We start from the raw sequence: 15133 nt of genomic DNA on the forward strand, positions 1-15133 counted from the left end.
CCATCATGCAAATCATCGATGTCCAGAATCACCTCACTTTCACTTTTTTCGTACAAGACCCTCGACGCCCACTTTGGTGTTTGAGGTATTCACAAAGAATCTACCAGCATGTCTAAATTGAAGGTTAGATCTACTCACTTGTAGGCAGCAGTGCCATCCACCGCTACGAGCAGATCCTCTCACAAGCTAGAGCTCGTCAAGTGAAAGATGCTGCTCCATCTCACTTGTTACTACAGCATTTATCACAAGACAACATGGCAACCTTACAATTCAGATTTTCAACAACGACTTCAACACACATCCATCGCCACGACACGAGCTTGATATCCCAACACCATGGAGCTCTTCGCCATCGATAATGATGAGCCGACCGTCACCACTCCGCCAGTAAACAACGCTGTCAGCGATGTCCTTGCCCCCAGCCGCATTCCAACCAAAGCCATTCACGAAGTCTTACTTGCCAGCACCACACCACCATTGCTCTGTTCAAACCCCCAGCCACGCGATGCAATGCACAACCAGATCGAACCTCCGAAAGATGTGGAAAACTACCTGAGCTACACCTCCGGCAACTACGCCAACATCTTCCATGCCACATTGGACGAGGTCAAGGAACTGAGAAAGACATTCAACTCCTTCGTCAGCAAGAAGAGTTTCGACAGCCAAGTCTTGGGATACAGCTCTTCCAAGGGGTTTGGAAGTTCTCAGTTTCTCAGCAACATCGAGAGCACTCTGGTGAACGACAACGGCAACATCTACAGTATCGAAGAAAGAGCAGGCAACAAAGATCTCCAAGCCGCATTCCAACAAACGCCCAAGGAGCGAGAGAAGCTTGTTAACCGTATTGAAAGTTCTGATCCGAAGATGCGTCATCTTTTGCGAGGAGGACGTTGGTCATCGGAATCTCATGCTCCAGAGCAAACAGTCCTCAACACAATGCGATTCTATGCTATCAAGAAGCTCGTCGATGTGTATGACCCGCGAGGCGTGGCAAAGACATTGGACGAAAAGCCCGTTCATGTAAGGCACGAGAGAGCGATCGCAAAACTTAAGGGTGACAAGGAATGGAGGGCTATCGAGTCCAAGAGGTTCATCTACGATAGTGAGGATGAAGTCAATGGGCATTTGCCGTGGACGAGAAAGAATCGGTTGAAGCGAGAGGCAGATGCTAGGAGTGAGAAGCGAAAAGCGCTGCAGACAATCTTGAGGCAGGCAGAGGGACGCCGGGACGAAACCACTGATCTCTCCACTTGGCTCGCTCTTCTCATTGTGGATAAGGAGAACGCCGAGGGACGTTTCAGTGATCTTCTGGAAACGGAGAGCGATCGAGAGCTGACGACGCATTGGTTGAAGGTCAAGGCCTGGGATGACAAAGAAAACGAGCTGAAGCAAGAGCTTTCAGAGCTCGAGAAGGAGATCTCCAGGTGCAGTGTGGCATTAGGGCAAGAGCAGAGCAGACAGATCACTTCCTTCCTGCCAAAGACGACCCAATCGACAACATCATGTCGTCCTTCATCTCCACAGAGCCCAGCGGACTCCGCCACGTGTCTGGACGAGGACACCACGGATGTTGCTATGACAGAAGTCTGCTCTCCACACGCGCTCGCAGCCAAACCTGGAGTCGAAGCCGAACGATCTGAGCCTCGAAAATGGCGAAAGCTAGCACCTTACCAATTCAATGCGGTGGTGAAAGCCGCACGACTGAGAGGAAAGCCGGAAGATGGGAAGACTGCTGAGAAGCAGTACGATGAATTAGTCAACGGCTCAGGAATGGCAGGAAGCAATCTAGACATCGGAATGTGCTCTTGAGGCACAGTGGAAGTCAACACTTGCTCCGCTCAGGAGACGTTCGATTGCATGGTCTGTTGATCTCTGCGAACAACTCCAGCCAATTAGCTTGCTACACCAGTCGTGGATTCCATCCTGAGAGAAGATTTGGACTCAACGGAGGACCAGACTGCGCCCTGAGAGCTCCGCGCGTTCTCTTTCGCGCTCGCGCTGAACGTGCACCAGGAAAGAAGTTCGCCTGGGCGCGTCTGTTGCAATAGCTGGCTGCTTTTGCTGCCAGGATGGACTTGAGTACGTCTCCTTTCGTAGACGCCCGGCCACATCAACTTCGCCTGAGCAGTTGCCTTCCTTCACAGAATCAGCTCATTGTGGCGATCGTTAATAGGAATCCAGTAGGTTCGTAAGACATCGCCACCAACCTCGCTTCCTGCTATTGATCGTTCCACACCGATCAATACCACCTGCATTTCAGCATCACCATTCGCCAGCGGCTAGACGCATAATAGCACGCTCCCAAATCGGAGCTTGAGTTCAATTTCAAAGCATCGTCATCCAATCCCCCGTATCAAGTTCACATCAGATCAAACCAAGTCTCCAGTGGCGATAATCCAGACCCCTACAAATCCTCGCGGTCGGAGAGCTCAACATCCGACACACCTGCAAGCCACGATCACCACTCACCACCAACCTCTCACAACTTCGATTCCAACAAACGTCCCTCGAGTTCCCAGGAAATGCAGCGAGTCGAGGAGAAGCATAGACATATATGTACCGTAGATCCTACAAGGCTATCTTATACTTCCAAGCGCCCGGGCCATAACTCAATTCGAATGCGATTTGGTCCTGCCCTATCCCAGGGCTAATTAGGGCTGCTGCACTCCTATCTTCAGGCGCTTGCGCCGCAAACTTACTCCATACAGACGGGAAGGAGTCAGGATATGAAATGGAAGGATCAAGAGGCGCGGGCGGTAAGGAAATCTGATCTGAGCATGAAGCATGTTTATTACTCAAGTAGCGTACAGAAATATGTATCTATGCGCCACACGATAGACCTCTTCATCTCATCTCACTTCACCCGCACCGTTTCCATATTACATACCGGTGATTGCCACGTGCACGAGTAGGATTCGTTGTGCAGATCGCGGGGGGAACAAGAGAATATGCAAGCTTATTGGGAGCCCCGGGCTATATATGGCGTTATATGACAAAGACTTTCGATGGCTTCTTGTCCAATACATGAGCGTCGAGTTGGCTTGTCATATGAATTGATTTCTTTCCATAAGATGTTCGTGCGTCGGGGCCGGTTTCCTTTTCGAGAGCGTGCTATTTCTCTCGACAAAGTCACTTCGCAGGCAAGGCCATGACGAGAGTATACCGGCACCGAGGCCTGTAGGAGAGGATCGACAGCGACGACATCAGAATTAGTCGCCCACAACCCCAGAAAACTCATTCGTATTCATGCATTTCCTCCCACTGTGATTCGTCAAAAACACCTTCGTATTAATTGGCAAAGCCATTGCAATAGCACCTACAGAACCTCCAATAGCTCTTCCAGAAGGTCCAGCTCCGAAGATCTCTTTGTTCGAAACGGGAAATCCTTGTACTCTTGGAAAGTCAGTAGTACACCGTAGCGCCGCCAAGCCTGCAGCGAAAGATGCCACATACGGAAGTGCATAGGGGTTGTCAAACTCTACAAGCGACGGAGTCACCGACCGACGAAAGAAAGATCGTCGGAAAAGGCTGTCGCGTCATGCATCGCATCATCAATGCACATCCTTCACCGGAGCACACACCGAAAGGAAAACTTGTTGTAGATCATGTTCGTCAGTGGGAGTTCATCGCGTCCAGAGTTGACGAAAAGATGGACGAGTTGGAGTTGAAGTTGGCGGAGAAGCTGCAGAGCCCAATTTCGGACAGAATACGGCAAACAAGAGGACGGGCAGGGCTCGGTGCGTTCGCGTGCTTCGCTAGCATCGCCTTTCTTTCCCGTTCGCAAGTTCGAGAGGCGTACAGCGTATAGCGTACTTCGTACGCGCACCGCCCTCGGTAGTGGTGTCGCTTTGTATTTCCAAGCGTGGTTTCAACTTTCCTTGGTCAGGTCTTGTCACGCCACAGTGGTGCGTTGGTCACCGTTTGTTGACGAAGAAGTCGCTGCTGCAGTTTTCGCAATGAGCGATTCGAAGCGGAGAGAAGGGCGATCTTCAGCAGAATGGAGGCTTCAACAGCAATAGAGCGACAGCGTCCGCTGCGAGTGTTGCTGCGTGCCCTGGTGCGACAAAGAAGCTGACTAACGGGACATCGCGTCGCGTCGGTTTCGCGTTTGATGTCAAGAACCACAAAAAATTGGCCCATTCGACATTAATCTGACGTTTCCATAACGTCTTGCTGCTCTGCGCGGACCACTGCGTTCTCTCAGCACTTTTTCACTGTGCATAACTCCGTCATTGGCACAAGCTTGACGCAGAGAAGCAGAAGAGCTCAGGCGGACGGCTATTCATCGTGGGAGAGCTTCCGCGACGCGCACGTTGAACCACCTGCATGCCGCTTGTTTCTAAATCTGTTCCGGAAACCTGGACACTTGGCTCTCAACAATGGGCAGCATGCTCATCCTGCCATGCGCCAGATCAGCACGACAGGACGATCGCGGGAATTGCTGAGGCGGAGCGGAGGAGGAGGAGAAGCACAACGTGGACGTCGTGTATATGCAAGTCAAGTGCTCCGCCCTGGTAGAGGAGGCGTGGTGTGTGCATTGATATCGTCGCCTCGCATGATGTGTATCTCCGAGCCAAGGTTCAGCTCCAACGCCCGCGAGAAAAAGTTCAGAAACCGCTGTTGCGCAATCAATGTTATCAGCGGCTGATGCCGGCAACAACCACGAATGAATGCCGACAGCGCGGGCGCGCGCTCGCGAGACAACGTGCTCTGCGGACGCGCCACGCGGATAGCTGCTGATGCTGGAAATAGTTCTTTTTGCTTTTCGCCCCATGTGCGCGCGCAGATGAAGGTGTGAAAGCTGTCATACCGTGAAGCTGTACCACACAAGCAAGACAGATGTAAAACGTCCGGATCATGAAACAGTCGCGATGCAACACAACGGGTGGAATTGGCTCATCACCGATCTTGAGCTGTCAGACGCGCACGCGAAGGGACAAAAGTGGGCACAGACCACCGGCGGTCCAACGGGCTTTCTTCCGTGCCCTGCTCGAGGCTGAAGGCTGCCAACTTTGACCGAATTGAGTTCATTTCGCTCTTGAACGTCTGGCACGTGTGGCTGAAGTTGGCGGCAGTCCGAATCAGACGAGAGACACGGAGACGGCTGGGAGTTGCACCGGACGGGCCCTGGTATGTTGGTGCATGTTGCAGGTGCAAATCATTCTCATCACTCAGCAGCGGTCCAGGAGAGGCCACGAGGATGGCCAGTCGCCGCTCGCATCCGGCGCTAACAGAGACCAGTTCGTCTGTGTTTTCCAGGATGTTCACAAAGCCACACCGGCGGTCTCTTGTCTGACAGGGCCGCTGGATGTGGGCTAATCACCACTACGGTGATAAGATGGTCGCGCTCGTGGTACGCTTACGCATGCGATGAGACACGGGCCGTGAAGAGGGCGTGATTCCTGCGAATGCAGTGAAAATTGCAATCAATCATGCTTCAAGACAGTGCGGTGGTCGGTGACACGGCCGACCGACCATGATGTAGCAATGTGTACAGCGAATATGGACGATGATGTTGGCGATGATGCGAGCGTCGGACGAGCAGGGAGATCACAGCGCATAGGCCGCCATATGGCGGATCCTGGTGTCGATTGATGCATCGCACTCGAGCGGCGGCGGCATTGGGTCGATGCCAGCGTTACAGAGCACTGCACCGCCAGCCTCCGAAGCGTCCGCTCGCCACCGCGCAGCGAGACACGCATTGATGGAGGGTATCCGGGAGCAGGACATCCGTTGAGAGCGGTGCGCAATCGCCACCATGTCAGCCAACGAGAACGCGCATGTGGTTGCTGCTGTGCAAGATTGCCTGTCGGAGCAACAGCAGAGCTGCAGAGCGGGCGGTGTCAGCCATCAATGGGGAGCGCGACAGTGGCGATCCGGCGGAGGAGGAGGATGTGAGATAGATGGTGATATTTGAGAGGGCATCCAGCGGAGCGCGACATTTCCATCGACAGACATCAGTTTTTGCGTGCGTGTGTTGGCTGGCGTCAGCGTGCACCCACTTCCTGCCTGCGAGCCAGAGGTCGTGCATGCAGCTTTGCCGGGGGCGTGCCTGCGCTCGCCTGCGCGCGCCTGTGCGTCTTTTGCCTTTTTGGCGTCGCCGAGCTGCTGCTACTGCTGCTCCATCTCGCCTGCCATCTGCTGGCCTGTCTTGTCTGCTTCGACCGTCGACTGACTGAACGCCGCTGCACATTGCTGCACGCTCTGCCTCCTCCACCGCGCGCGTCGTCCGATCGGCCTGCTGCTGGGACACGCCCACCGCCCCGCCGCTTCGCCAGCCTCGCTGCCTGTCGTTCTGCATTCCGGCATCGTTCGCATGCCATCACGCTCGTTTCGACCGCAGCCACGCCCATCGACATCGCTCTCTGCTGTCGCTACTCCACCGCACAGCATCGCTCCGAACACGACGCGGATACGACGACCCGTCCGCAGCAGACCTCTCCCGCCGCACTTCACCTCTGCCCGACACAGCTCAGAGCACCAATCCGGTTGATCCTGGCTGCGCAGTGACGCGGCAGACGGCAGCTCCACCACCTTCGCACCGCGAAACACCCATACCGGCCACGACCACATCTTTCCCACTCGATCCACGGCCACCAGTCTTTCTGGCGCACCTCACCGCACCTCCACCATGCCTCCCTCGACACCGCGTCTGCGGATACTGTCAGGTGCGTCGATGCTCCCTCGTCCTCCGCGTCTCGCGCACACCCACGCTCGCATTCACTGCGGCGCGCAAAGAAACACCCTCCATCCACACACACTCTTGCGCACGATGCTCTCGCTCGTGTTGATTCAGTCCAATGGCACAAATGCTGACGGTGTGCACAGTTGGCGGCAATGCGGTCTCCGCCTTCCTCTCATGGCGCCTCTCGGCGACACAGGCATGCGACGTAACGTTGGTGTGGAAGAATGGCTTCGAGCAAGTGCATCAGTACGGCATATCATTCAAGTACGACACCGCAACTCCCGCATTTCTGCCGCCTTGACTACTAACCCTTTACTCCAGATCCTCCAAGTTCGGCAATGAAAGATTCAAGCCAAGACATGGTAGGATGACACCCCAGCACACTATCAGGGAGCTCATCTCGGCAATACTGACTATTTAACCACAGTCGTCAAGTCGCCTGAAGACGCTGCCGGCGCTTCGCGGGCGTCCTTTGACTACGTCCTGCTGTGCGTCAAAGCACTACCCGACGTCTACGACCTTGCCTCTGTCATTGAGTCGGTTGTGTCGCCGCAGCACACCTGCATCCTGGTCAACACCACTGCCACACTCGGGATTGAGTCGTATCTGGAACAGCGCTTTCCCACCAACGTGGTCTTGTCACTGGTGTCGGGTGTGCAGATTTCGCAGCTAGGTCCCAGCGAATTTGAGCATAGTGGCTCTTCTGAACTTTGGGTCGGAGCTGCCAACAAAAATCCATCGATACCCGCATCCATACAGACCGACATGGCGGAAGCACTGTCCATGACGCTCAAGTCCGGCCAGGTCGACTGCGAAGTTTCTGTCAACATCCGGCAGAAACAATTCGAACGAATGATTGGGTGGGTCGCTATCCAGCCTCCAGATCCGACTATCGCTGACATATCTAGCCCCATTGCCTTCTATCCCGCCAGTGTCCTTTTTGAGACACCTTCTCATGCCGAGCTTCTGGAAAAGAACGGCGTCCGCTCGCTCATTACAGGTATAATTGACGAACTTCTCACTCTCGCGCGCAAAACCGGCTGCGATTTTAAGCCCGAGTTCCGCGAACAGACCATGGAACAAATGATTGTTCCATCAGAAACCAACAGCATCATGTACCAGGATTTCACCGCCAGACGACCCATGGAAGTCGAAACATATCTCGGCTCGCCGATCAAGCTGGCACAGGAAGTCGGGGTCCAGATTCCTCGCATCGAGACGCTCTACTCAATTTTGCATCACATCAATGTCGTCAATCAGTCGAAACCCATTGGACCTCCTTCGCCGTCAGCAGCACCAACCCCACGCATGTCTTCCGCACCAGGCCCTCCGAATCATGGATACGGCAATGGCAGACCTCCGCCGCCTGCGATGAATGGCAGACCGATGCCACCCAATGGCATGCGTCCGGGCAGCCGCGCACCAAGCCTGAACGGCGGCCCGCCACGAAGAGGACCTCCATCCATGTCTGGATACCCGCCGCCTGGCAGGATGAATGGAAATGGTTACGCACCTCCACGAGGTCCGCCTCTACAACGACGCGCTTCCGTCGAGAACAACGATTTGGAAGAGTTCAGCCACTTGATGCTGTATAGCGACATGGCCGACGATGGCGCATACGAGAATGGCCTGCCTCCTTCGGCATCGGGAGATTTGGCTATGAGGGAGCGTGAGTTGGCACTGCGCCAGAAAGAGCTTGCCTTGCGGGAACGAGAGTATCATATGCGGCGTGGCCCCGGTGGTGGCAGAGGTCCACGCAGGACGCAAGAGTACGACGACGACGATGATGAAGATGGCTTGGACTTTTTCGATCCCATGGCGGCTGGTGCGACGCCGGTTGCCGATGTGGACAATCTCGACATGATGAGCGTCACTTCTAGGAGAACACGGAAGGCGCCGAGTGCCAGCCAACTGCGCAGCAATCCTGAGGGACTCAGCGGCGTGCCCAATGCGCCGCCTCGTCACAGCCGTGGAATGATGAGGCGTCCAGGACCAAACGCTCGTGCTCGAACGAGCGCTGCCATCATGGCTGACATGCCCGGACTTCGCGAAGAACTGATGAACAACCCACTCATGGGCTATTCTTCTGACCGTTTTGGCAGTGTCGACAGGATGAACATGGGTCACGAGTCAAGGGCCAATTCGTTGACCGCAGAGCGGCTGCATGAATTCCAAAATGGCGGGCCACCACACAATGGCTACCCAGTTGGGAGACGCGGCAGTCAATCTCCAGGCAACCCTTTAGGCCCAGGACAAAGGCCTCCGCACGGACGACCATCACCTCCTAATGGGTATGGAGGTCCGCCAGGACGCAATGGACGACCGAGTCCGCCTGGCATGAACCAACCTGTTCCTCGTCACCCGCCGGGACATGGCAATGCAGTGGCGCCACAACACATTGAGCAACAAACAGGGGTGAGCAATCTCTACCCACCGAAAAGCGGTCCTCCCCATCAAGTACGGTCATTGACAGGTTCTGCTTCTGCCAGCGCGGGGAGTGGTGATAGCAACCGCTCCGCTCCCATAGACTCCGAACCCTCAGCACACAGCTCAAGCAGCAGCTTGCCACCTCGACCGCCCATCGGCGTACGCTAGAGCATGATACCTGCACCTGGATAGCTTCATCGCTGGATTTTTGGTTTCGCTCGCGCTGGATACAGTCCCGCGCTCACGGCAGCACATCATGCGACATGACCTTCCAGAGCATGGCATCTCTCGAGGTGTGCTATACACCACTCCCTTGGCCACTCGCGGCTATTTTCTCCTGTTATCCCTACTCGCAGTTCGACCTCACTGCGAGAATGACGACGAGTGTGTTCCACACATTCATGACGGACGTAATATATAGAGACTGGGCGGACTTCTTTTCGCCGCCTTTTCTACAAGCACTGGCTTTTTCTTGCATATGGCCTCATCGTACATACATGGCATCCGAGGACCGAAGCGACAGGGTCGGCCTCGCTAATTCTGCATTGTGGCGTTATTTTTGGGGCGAAGTCTGAGGAGGCAGGTTGTCGAGAGGAGGTGCAGACATTCTCCTCAAAGCCAACCTCTTCCCGCCCGTCTCAGTTTGTTTCATCTGTCAGCGTTGTCGATTTTGACCTGCTACACGAACCAAAAGTCTTGTGGCACAGAACCCTCCATCCAGCACTATCTTGCTCGTTGGGCAGAAAGAAAGTGAAGGGAGCATTTGGATGAGAGAGAGAAAGAAGAGCAGTCCCGCGGGGTTTCATTCGAGCTCATGCTCGAGTCCCGTTGGGTGTGAAGGGAGGAGAGCAATGTATTGGTATTGTCTAAGATGGTAGCTCCGTGGCGTGGAAAGTGATGAGAAGCTTTTTGCACGACCGGGAAAGAAAGATAGTGGCGTGCATAGCTGCGGTTTGCTTGTGTTGAGGGGAGCAGCAGATAGGTGGGATATTCGAGATGAACAGCTTCGCATCACATCTGTCTAAACTTTTCTATCTGTCTGTTGGAGCTTGGTGAAAGGTTGTTTGATGCTTTTGCCTAGATGGTAGTGGTGATGATGTTGCACGTGCGTGGTTATGCTTGGCTGCTGCTTGTGCTTTCTCTTCGCGACGCGCTTGGGCAACTCAGCCACGGAATGCTTTATCAAAGTCTTGTCAGCAAGTCCCTCCACTCATCGACATCACCTCGTTGGACAGCAGCCATGGAGAGACTGCTCGTCATGGGTGGGCATCGCGGTAGAGCTGCGGGAGATTCGGTCCACTTGCACTGACTTCCATACGAATGACGTTGTTCTTGTCCCCGCCAGAGAATGGGATTGAGTATACTTCACCAGCAGTAACCTCTCGCCTTCTCTTCATCTCGTTTCTCTCTCATCCTTCGTGATACTACAGTCGCAGTCAGAGCTACTCCTACAGCTCCAGCTACACAGATCAAAGGGCGGACAAGAAGAAAATGACCACACCCCGCCTCTTCATCATCCGCCACGGCGAAACCGAATGGTCCCTCAATGGCCGCCACACAGGCGTCTCCGATGTCCCTCTCACGGCAAACGGCGAGAAACGTATCATCGCAACAGGTAAAGCCCTCGTCGGACCCGACCGACTCATCGTACCAAAGAACCTCGCACACATCTACGTCTCCCCACGCAAACGCGCTCAACGAACACTTGAACTGCTAGGATTGGGCTGTGAAGAAAATATGCCATGGGGAAAACATGGAGAAGTCCGAAATACATCTGAACATAAAACGAAAGCGAAGATTGAAGTTACGGAGGCTGTGAGGGAGTGGGATTATGGGGATTATGAGGGTGTTACGTCCAAAGAAATCCGAGAGAGGAGGAAGAAAGAAGGTTTAGGAAATGGAGAGTGGGATATCTGGAGGGATGGATGTCCTGGTGGAGAATCTCCTGCTCAGATTACGGAGAGGCTGGATGAGTTGATCAAAGATATCCGAACACGATTCCACGCACCGGCGATTGGGAAACCTAAGGGGAAGAGTAATGGTGGAGAAGATGAGGAAGAGAGGAAACCTTTTGATGTATTGATTGTAGCGCATGGACATATTTTGAGGGCTTTGGCGGGCAGATGGGTTGGGAGAGATATTGCGGAGAATCCGAGTCTGATTTTGGAGGCTGGAGGGGTGGGGACTTTGAGTTATGAGCATCAGAGTTTGGAGGAGCCGGCGATTTTGTTGGGTGGGGCGTTTATGAGTGATGTTGTGGAGAATGCGAAGGAGGATGTTAGGGGGGAGGAAAAGAAAGAGGAGGAGAGAGAGGAGAAGAAGGTGGGGATTGAGGGGATGACGGGGTGAGATGGGCTCACTGGTTGATAGAAAGAGGAACGTGAGAATTGAAGAGGAACGTGAGATGTGAAGAGGATAGATGTGGAGTCGCCGAAGATAATATGTATGACGAATGGAGGAATGAGTGAGAGCTTGCGATGAGAAGAAAACGTGTTTGTACGTATGACATTCGTGACTATTACTCATTTCTATCTAGATCATTAAACCGACTTCGACTGGTGGAAGACGATCCCTCAATGCATTGGGCGATTGGCCAATTGCTCAACGATACTCGCCCGACGCGGTGCATGGCCATCAATGAAGACCTTGCGGAATCGGAAACTGCACAAGTCTGTAGTTGTCTCCCACGCGCTGGCCGCATTCTCCTTGATGATCTGTGCAGTAGGTTTTTCGAAAATGAGATCGATCTCCTCCAAAGTCTTGTCTTTGGTTTCGGGCATCTGGAAAAACATCAACGTTAGCTGAGTGTCAAAGTGAAGTTGTATCGCGCACTGCGGGACTTACGAAGAAGATCTGGTAGAACCAGCCCAGAACGGCGATACCGCCGTAAAATCCAAGTGTCAATCCTGTCCGGGTGAAGGCATCTTGCATGGCGCTGAAGTTGTATGTCACGACGAAGGAGGACAGGAACAGCAGCGCACTTGAGGTTGTCATGCCGTAGGAGCGCAAATAGGTGGGGTACGACTCACTCGGAACCACCCACGTAAGGCACGCGTATGACCCGAAGAAGAACTCGTAGGTGATGAGGCCGGTGAAGTAAACTCCGAGTGAAGCAGAGCTGCCGACTGGGAGGTGGTAGCTCACTCCGATCAGGACAAGTCCGACAAAGAAGCAGGGCAACATGGCGATAGCCCAGAAACGTCGCCCGCAGGTTTCCATGAGGAAAATGGCTGGGATGGTACCGAGAAGGAGTGCGCCGCCGCCGACGAGGGACATGTAGTTGGATTGGTACTTGTCGAAGCCCATCTGGCTCATGAGGACGGACATGTAGTACATGATGGCCTGCAGAGATGTGAGTAAGTTATGAAGCCATAATAAGTGCAGGGAGAGTGACTTACATTGATTCCAGTGAATTGTCCCAAGAAAATCATCATGTTGGCGTAGACGAGCGCACGACGAGCACGAGGCTTGGTGAAGAGATCCAGCCAAGGCGCCTTCCTAGATCCAACTCCAGCTGCGACTTCGGCCTGCTCTTGCTCCGTGCTAACCTTCATAACAAAGAACTCCTCTCTTGCCTCGACAGACGTGCTTCCTCGAATCCTCTTGAAAACTCTGTACGCATCGAGGGTGCGGTGTTTGTGCAATAACCATCTGGGACTCTCGGGCATGTACAACATACCGATACCCATAATCGTCGAGAATACCAGCGAGCTTCCCAGGATATATCTCCAGTTTCCAGGAACAGAAACGAACATGGCAGCGACTGCATAGCCCAACACCTCGCCGAGGGCGATGTTGAATTGGTACAAACTGACCATATTTCCTCGCATTCTTCGCTCAACTGTCTCTGCCACATAGACTGGAACAGTACCACCTTCGAGACCGACACCCATTCCCAGGATGACACGACTCCATACAATCATTTGGTAGTTCATCGCTCCGGCTTCCAAGGCTCCGCCAATGGTGTACAAGATACACGAGATAATGATACTCCATTTTCGGCCGAAGTACTCATTGCATGGACTCAGAATGAAAGCTCCCGCAACTGCACCCAATGGCATACCGGCATTGACGAGCGAGTTCTGGTGCGTGGAGAGATGCAAGTCGTCTGGAAGGAAGAGATTTGCGCCGGAGATGAGAGATTGGTCGAGACCTGAGAGGAGACCTCCCATGGATGCGAAAGCGACAAGAATGTACGTGAAATACTTTGGGTTGGCGAATTCGAGATCGAAGATGCCTTTCTTGGTCAGGCGGGGGTCTGCGGCGAGTTCTTTGTCGAGTTGTTCGATGAGGGCGTCGGCTTCCCACCCGCCGGCTTGGGCGATGGAGATGGCTTCTTTGGTCGTGAGAGGCTCGCCGGACACGCTGGTGGCGCGGGCTGTGTTGTCTTTGCCCGCCGCGTGGATATCGTCTGTGGTGGACATGTTCTCGTTATGGTCGTTGGAGGCGGCATTCTGCTCGACCGTTTCGATGGCTTTGGTGGGTTCTTTTTCCGACATGGTGGCGATTCTAACGAGCTGTCGGGTTACGGTGACAGTGCTGTGAAAGCACAACTGAGGCCAGGAAAAGATGCGAAAGGAAAGGCTCCTCGCATCTATCGTGCTTTCCTGACGAGAAAGCGAATTGACAAGAACGAAAACTTCCAAACCTATCGCAGGCGATGCGCGGACTCCTCCACATCTTATACCCAATTTTCACGCATGACCTCCATTAGCCCTTCGCAGTTCCCTGGCTCAGCGATGGAGTCCCCTCGGGTTACTCCTCGTGGAGGACCCAAGGCACCTCCGACTTCATCTCTCATCCGCATATCACCCGAATGGCCTCCACGCGGTGCACAGACGACGGCCTGCGAAGTGTGACCATCATTCACGTTCCTCGGCCAATGAAGAGACGAGTTATGGGTTGTAGTTCGTGGAGCTGTCGTGGATAGACAAGCATTTTCGGTCCGATTGCTTTGCATCAAAGCTTGCTCGGCTTGGGTGGAGCTTGTTTGCATCACAGACCCATGCTTTGTCTTTCTAGACGACTTCTAGCGTCGAGCTTTGCTGAGCTTGTGGACAGAAGATCTTTCACTGGGCCTCCACTTCACGCTGAAGACTTGCTTCTCGCTTCTGGGTTTCGTGGCAGCGGTCGAAGCCAGGTTCGGCTAGGAAATATCATGACGCAAGGCAAATGATGGTCATGGAAACAGGAAAAGCTTCTGTCTGCAATTGCATGCCGTAATCCGGATGTTCCGGCATGCATTCCGTCTACTGATCTATTAGAGCTTCGACAATCCTCAACAGTCTTGGTATGCGTGGCCCCTCTAACAAACACAATATCCTTCTATTCAACATTCGCCATCCGCACGCAGACGCACGGCCTCTGGCCTCTTAAAAGACTGATCCAAGCTCACAACTTCCGAGGGAAAGCACCGCTGCAGTGGTCGCAGAATGGAGCACATGCTATACAAGGACATCCGTATTCCGAGCTGGGCGCTTGACATACACCCGCTCCCTCGCCACTGTAGCAGTCACAACACACTATGCCGGAAGTGCATTGTCGCTGCTGCAATTAGTCTCGACTCGGCATGACTATTGCTCCTCGACATATAGACGAACCGGAGGAAGTCCTGACCCTCCTTGATCTGCTTTTGGACTGGCGATAACCGCGAGGCTGAAGAGACCGGAAACGAGGAGAACAAGACGCATCTTCGGCAGTGTCGGTCCGGATTTTCGATTTCTGATTGACGATGGTTGATCTCTTCTTTGGTCGTGACTGAGCTGCTCTGAAGGAATCACTGCTGGCGAGTGCGACTCTTATACTTGCCTCTGGCATAATGTTCGTACTAACTTCAATCTGGGGAAAAACTTGGGCTTCCATAGACCATCCACTGGTGAGACATCTATGCCGGTGTTGCTGACTGCTATTACGACTCAACTAGTATTCAAGTTGAGAGCTCTGGTCATGCTGAAAGGCTCCGTCAAAGCGATATCGATGAATACAGCGCCCACGCAGGACCTCAGGTGGCATGGTATTCGT

At 53.7% G+C, this 15133-nt stretch overlaps 4 protein-coding genes across 4 annotated transcripts; 3 read left to right on the forward strand and 1 right to left on the reverse strand.

The window, feature by feature from the left end:
* Positions 1 to 336: 336 nt before the first annotated feature.
* CKM354_000228900 (uncharacterized protein) lies at positions 337 to 1809 on the forward strand (the record flags this gene model as incomplete). The annotated part of the gene is made up of 1 exon (XM_044797442.1): positions 337 to 1809. The coding sequence occupies one exon, from the start codon at positions 337 to 339 to the stop codon at positions 1807 to 1809; it is 1473 nt and encodes a 490-aa protein (XP_044653377.1).
* Positions 1810 to 6631: 4822 nt separating this feature from the next.
* Positions 6632 to 9280, forward strand: CKM354_000229000 (uncharacterized protein; the record flags this gene model as incomplete). The annotated part of the gene is made up of 5 exons (XM_044797443.1): positions 6632 to 6668; positions 6829 to 6949; positions 7007 to 7047; positions 7113 to 7545; positions 7594 to 9280. 5 exons carry the CDS (start codon positions 6632 to 6634, stop codon positions 9278 to 9280), a joined length of 2319 nt encoding a protein of 772 aa, XP_044653378.1.
* A 1323-nt stretch (positions 9281 to 10603) lies between these two features.
* CKM354_000229100 (uncharacterized protein) lies at positions 10604 to 11461 on the forward strand (the record flags this gene model as incomplete). Its single annotated transcript, XM_044797444.1, has 1 exon — positions 10604 to 11461. The coding sequence occupies one exon, from the start codon at positions 10604 to 10606 to the stop codon at positions 11459 to 11461; it is 858 nt and encodes a 285-aa protein (XP_044653379.1).
* A 224-nt stretch (positions 11462 to 11685) lies between these two features.
* CKM354_000229200 (uncharacterized protein) lies at positions 11686 to 13611 on the reverse strand (the record flags this gene model as incomplete). Its single annotated transcript, XM_044797445.1, has 3 exons — positions 11686 to 11892; positions 11957 to 12454; positions 12511 to 13611. The coding sequence occupies 3 exons, from the start codon at positions 13609 to 13611 to the stop codon at positions 11686 to 11688; spliced, it is 1806 nt and encodes a 601-aa protein (XP_044653380.1).
* Between the last annotated feature and the right edge of the window lie 1522 nt (positions 13612 to 15133).

The sequence above is a fragment of the Cercospora kikuchii genome, assembly GCF_019650295.1.
Source record: "Cercospora kikuchii DNA, contig_00002, whole genome shotgun sequence".
NCBI classification, from domain to species: Eukaryota; Fungi; Ascomycota; class Dothideomycetes; order Mycosphaerellales; family Mycosphaerellaceae; genus Cercospora; species Cercospora kikuchii.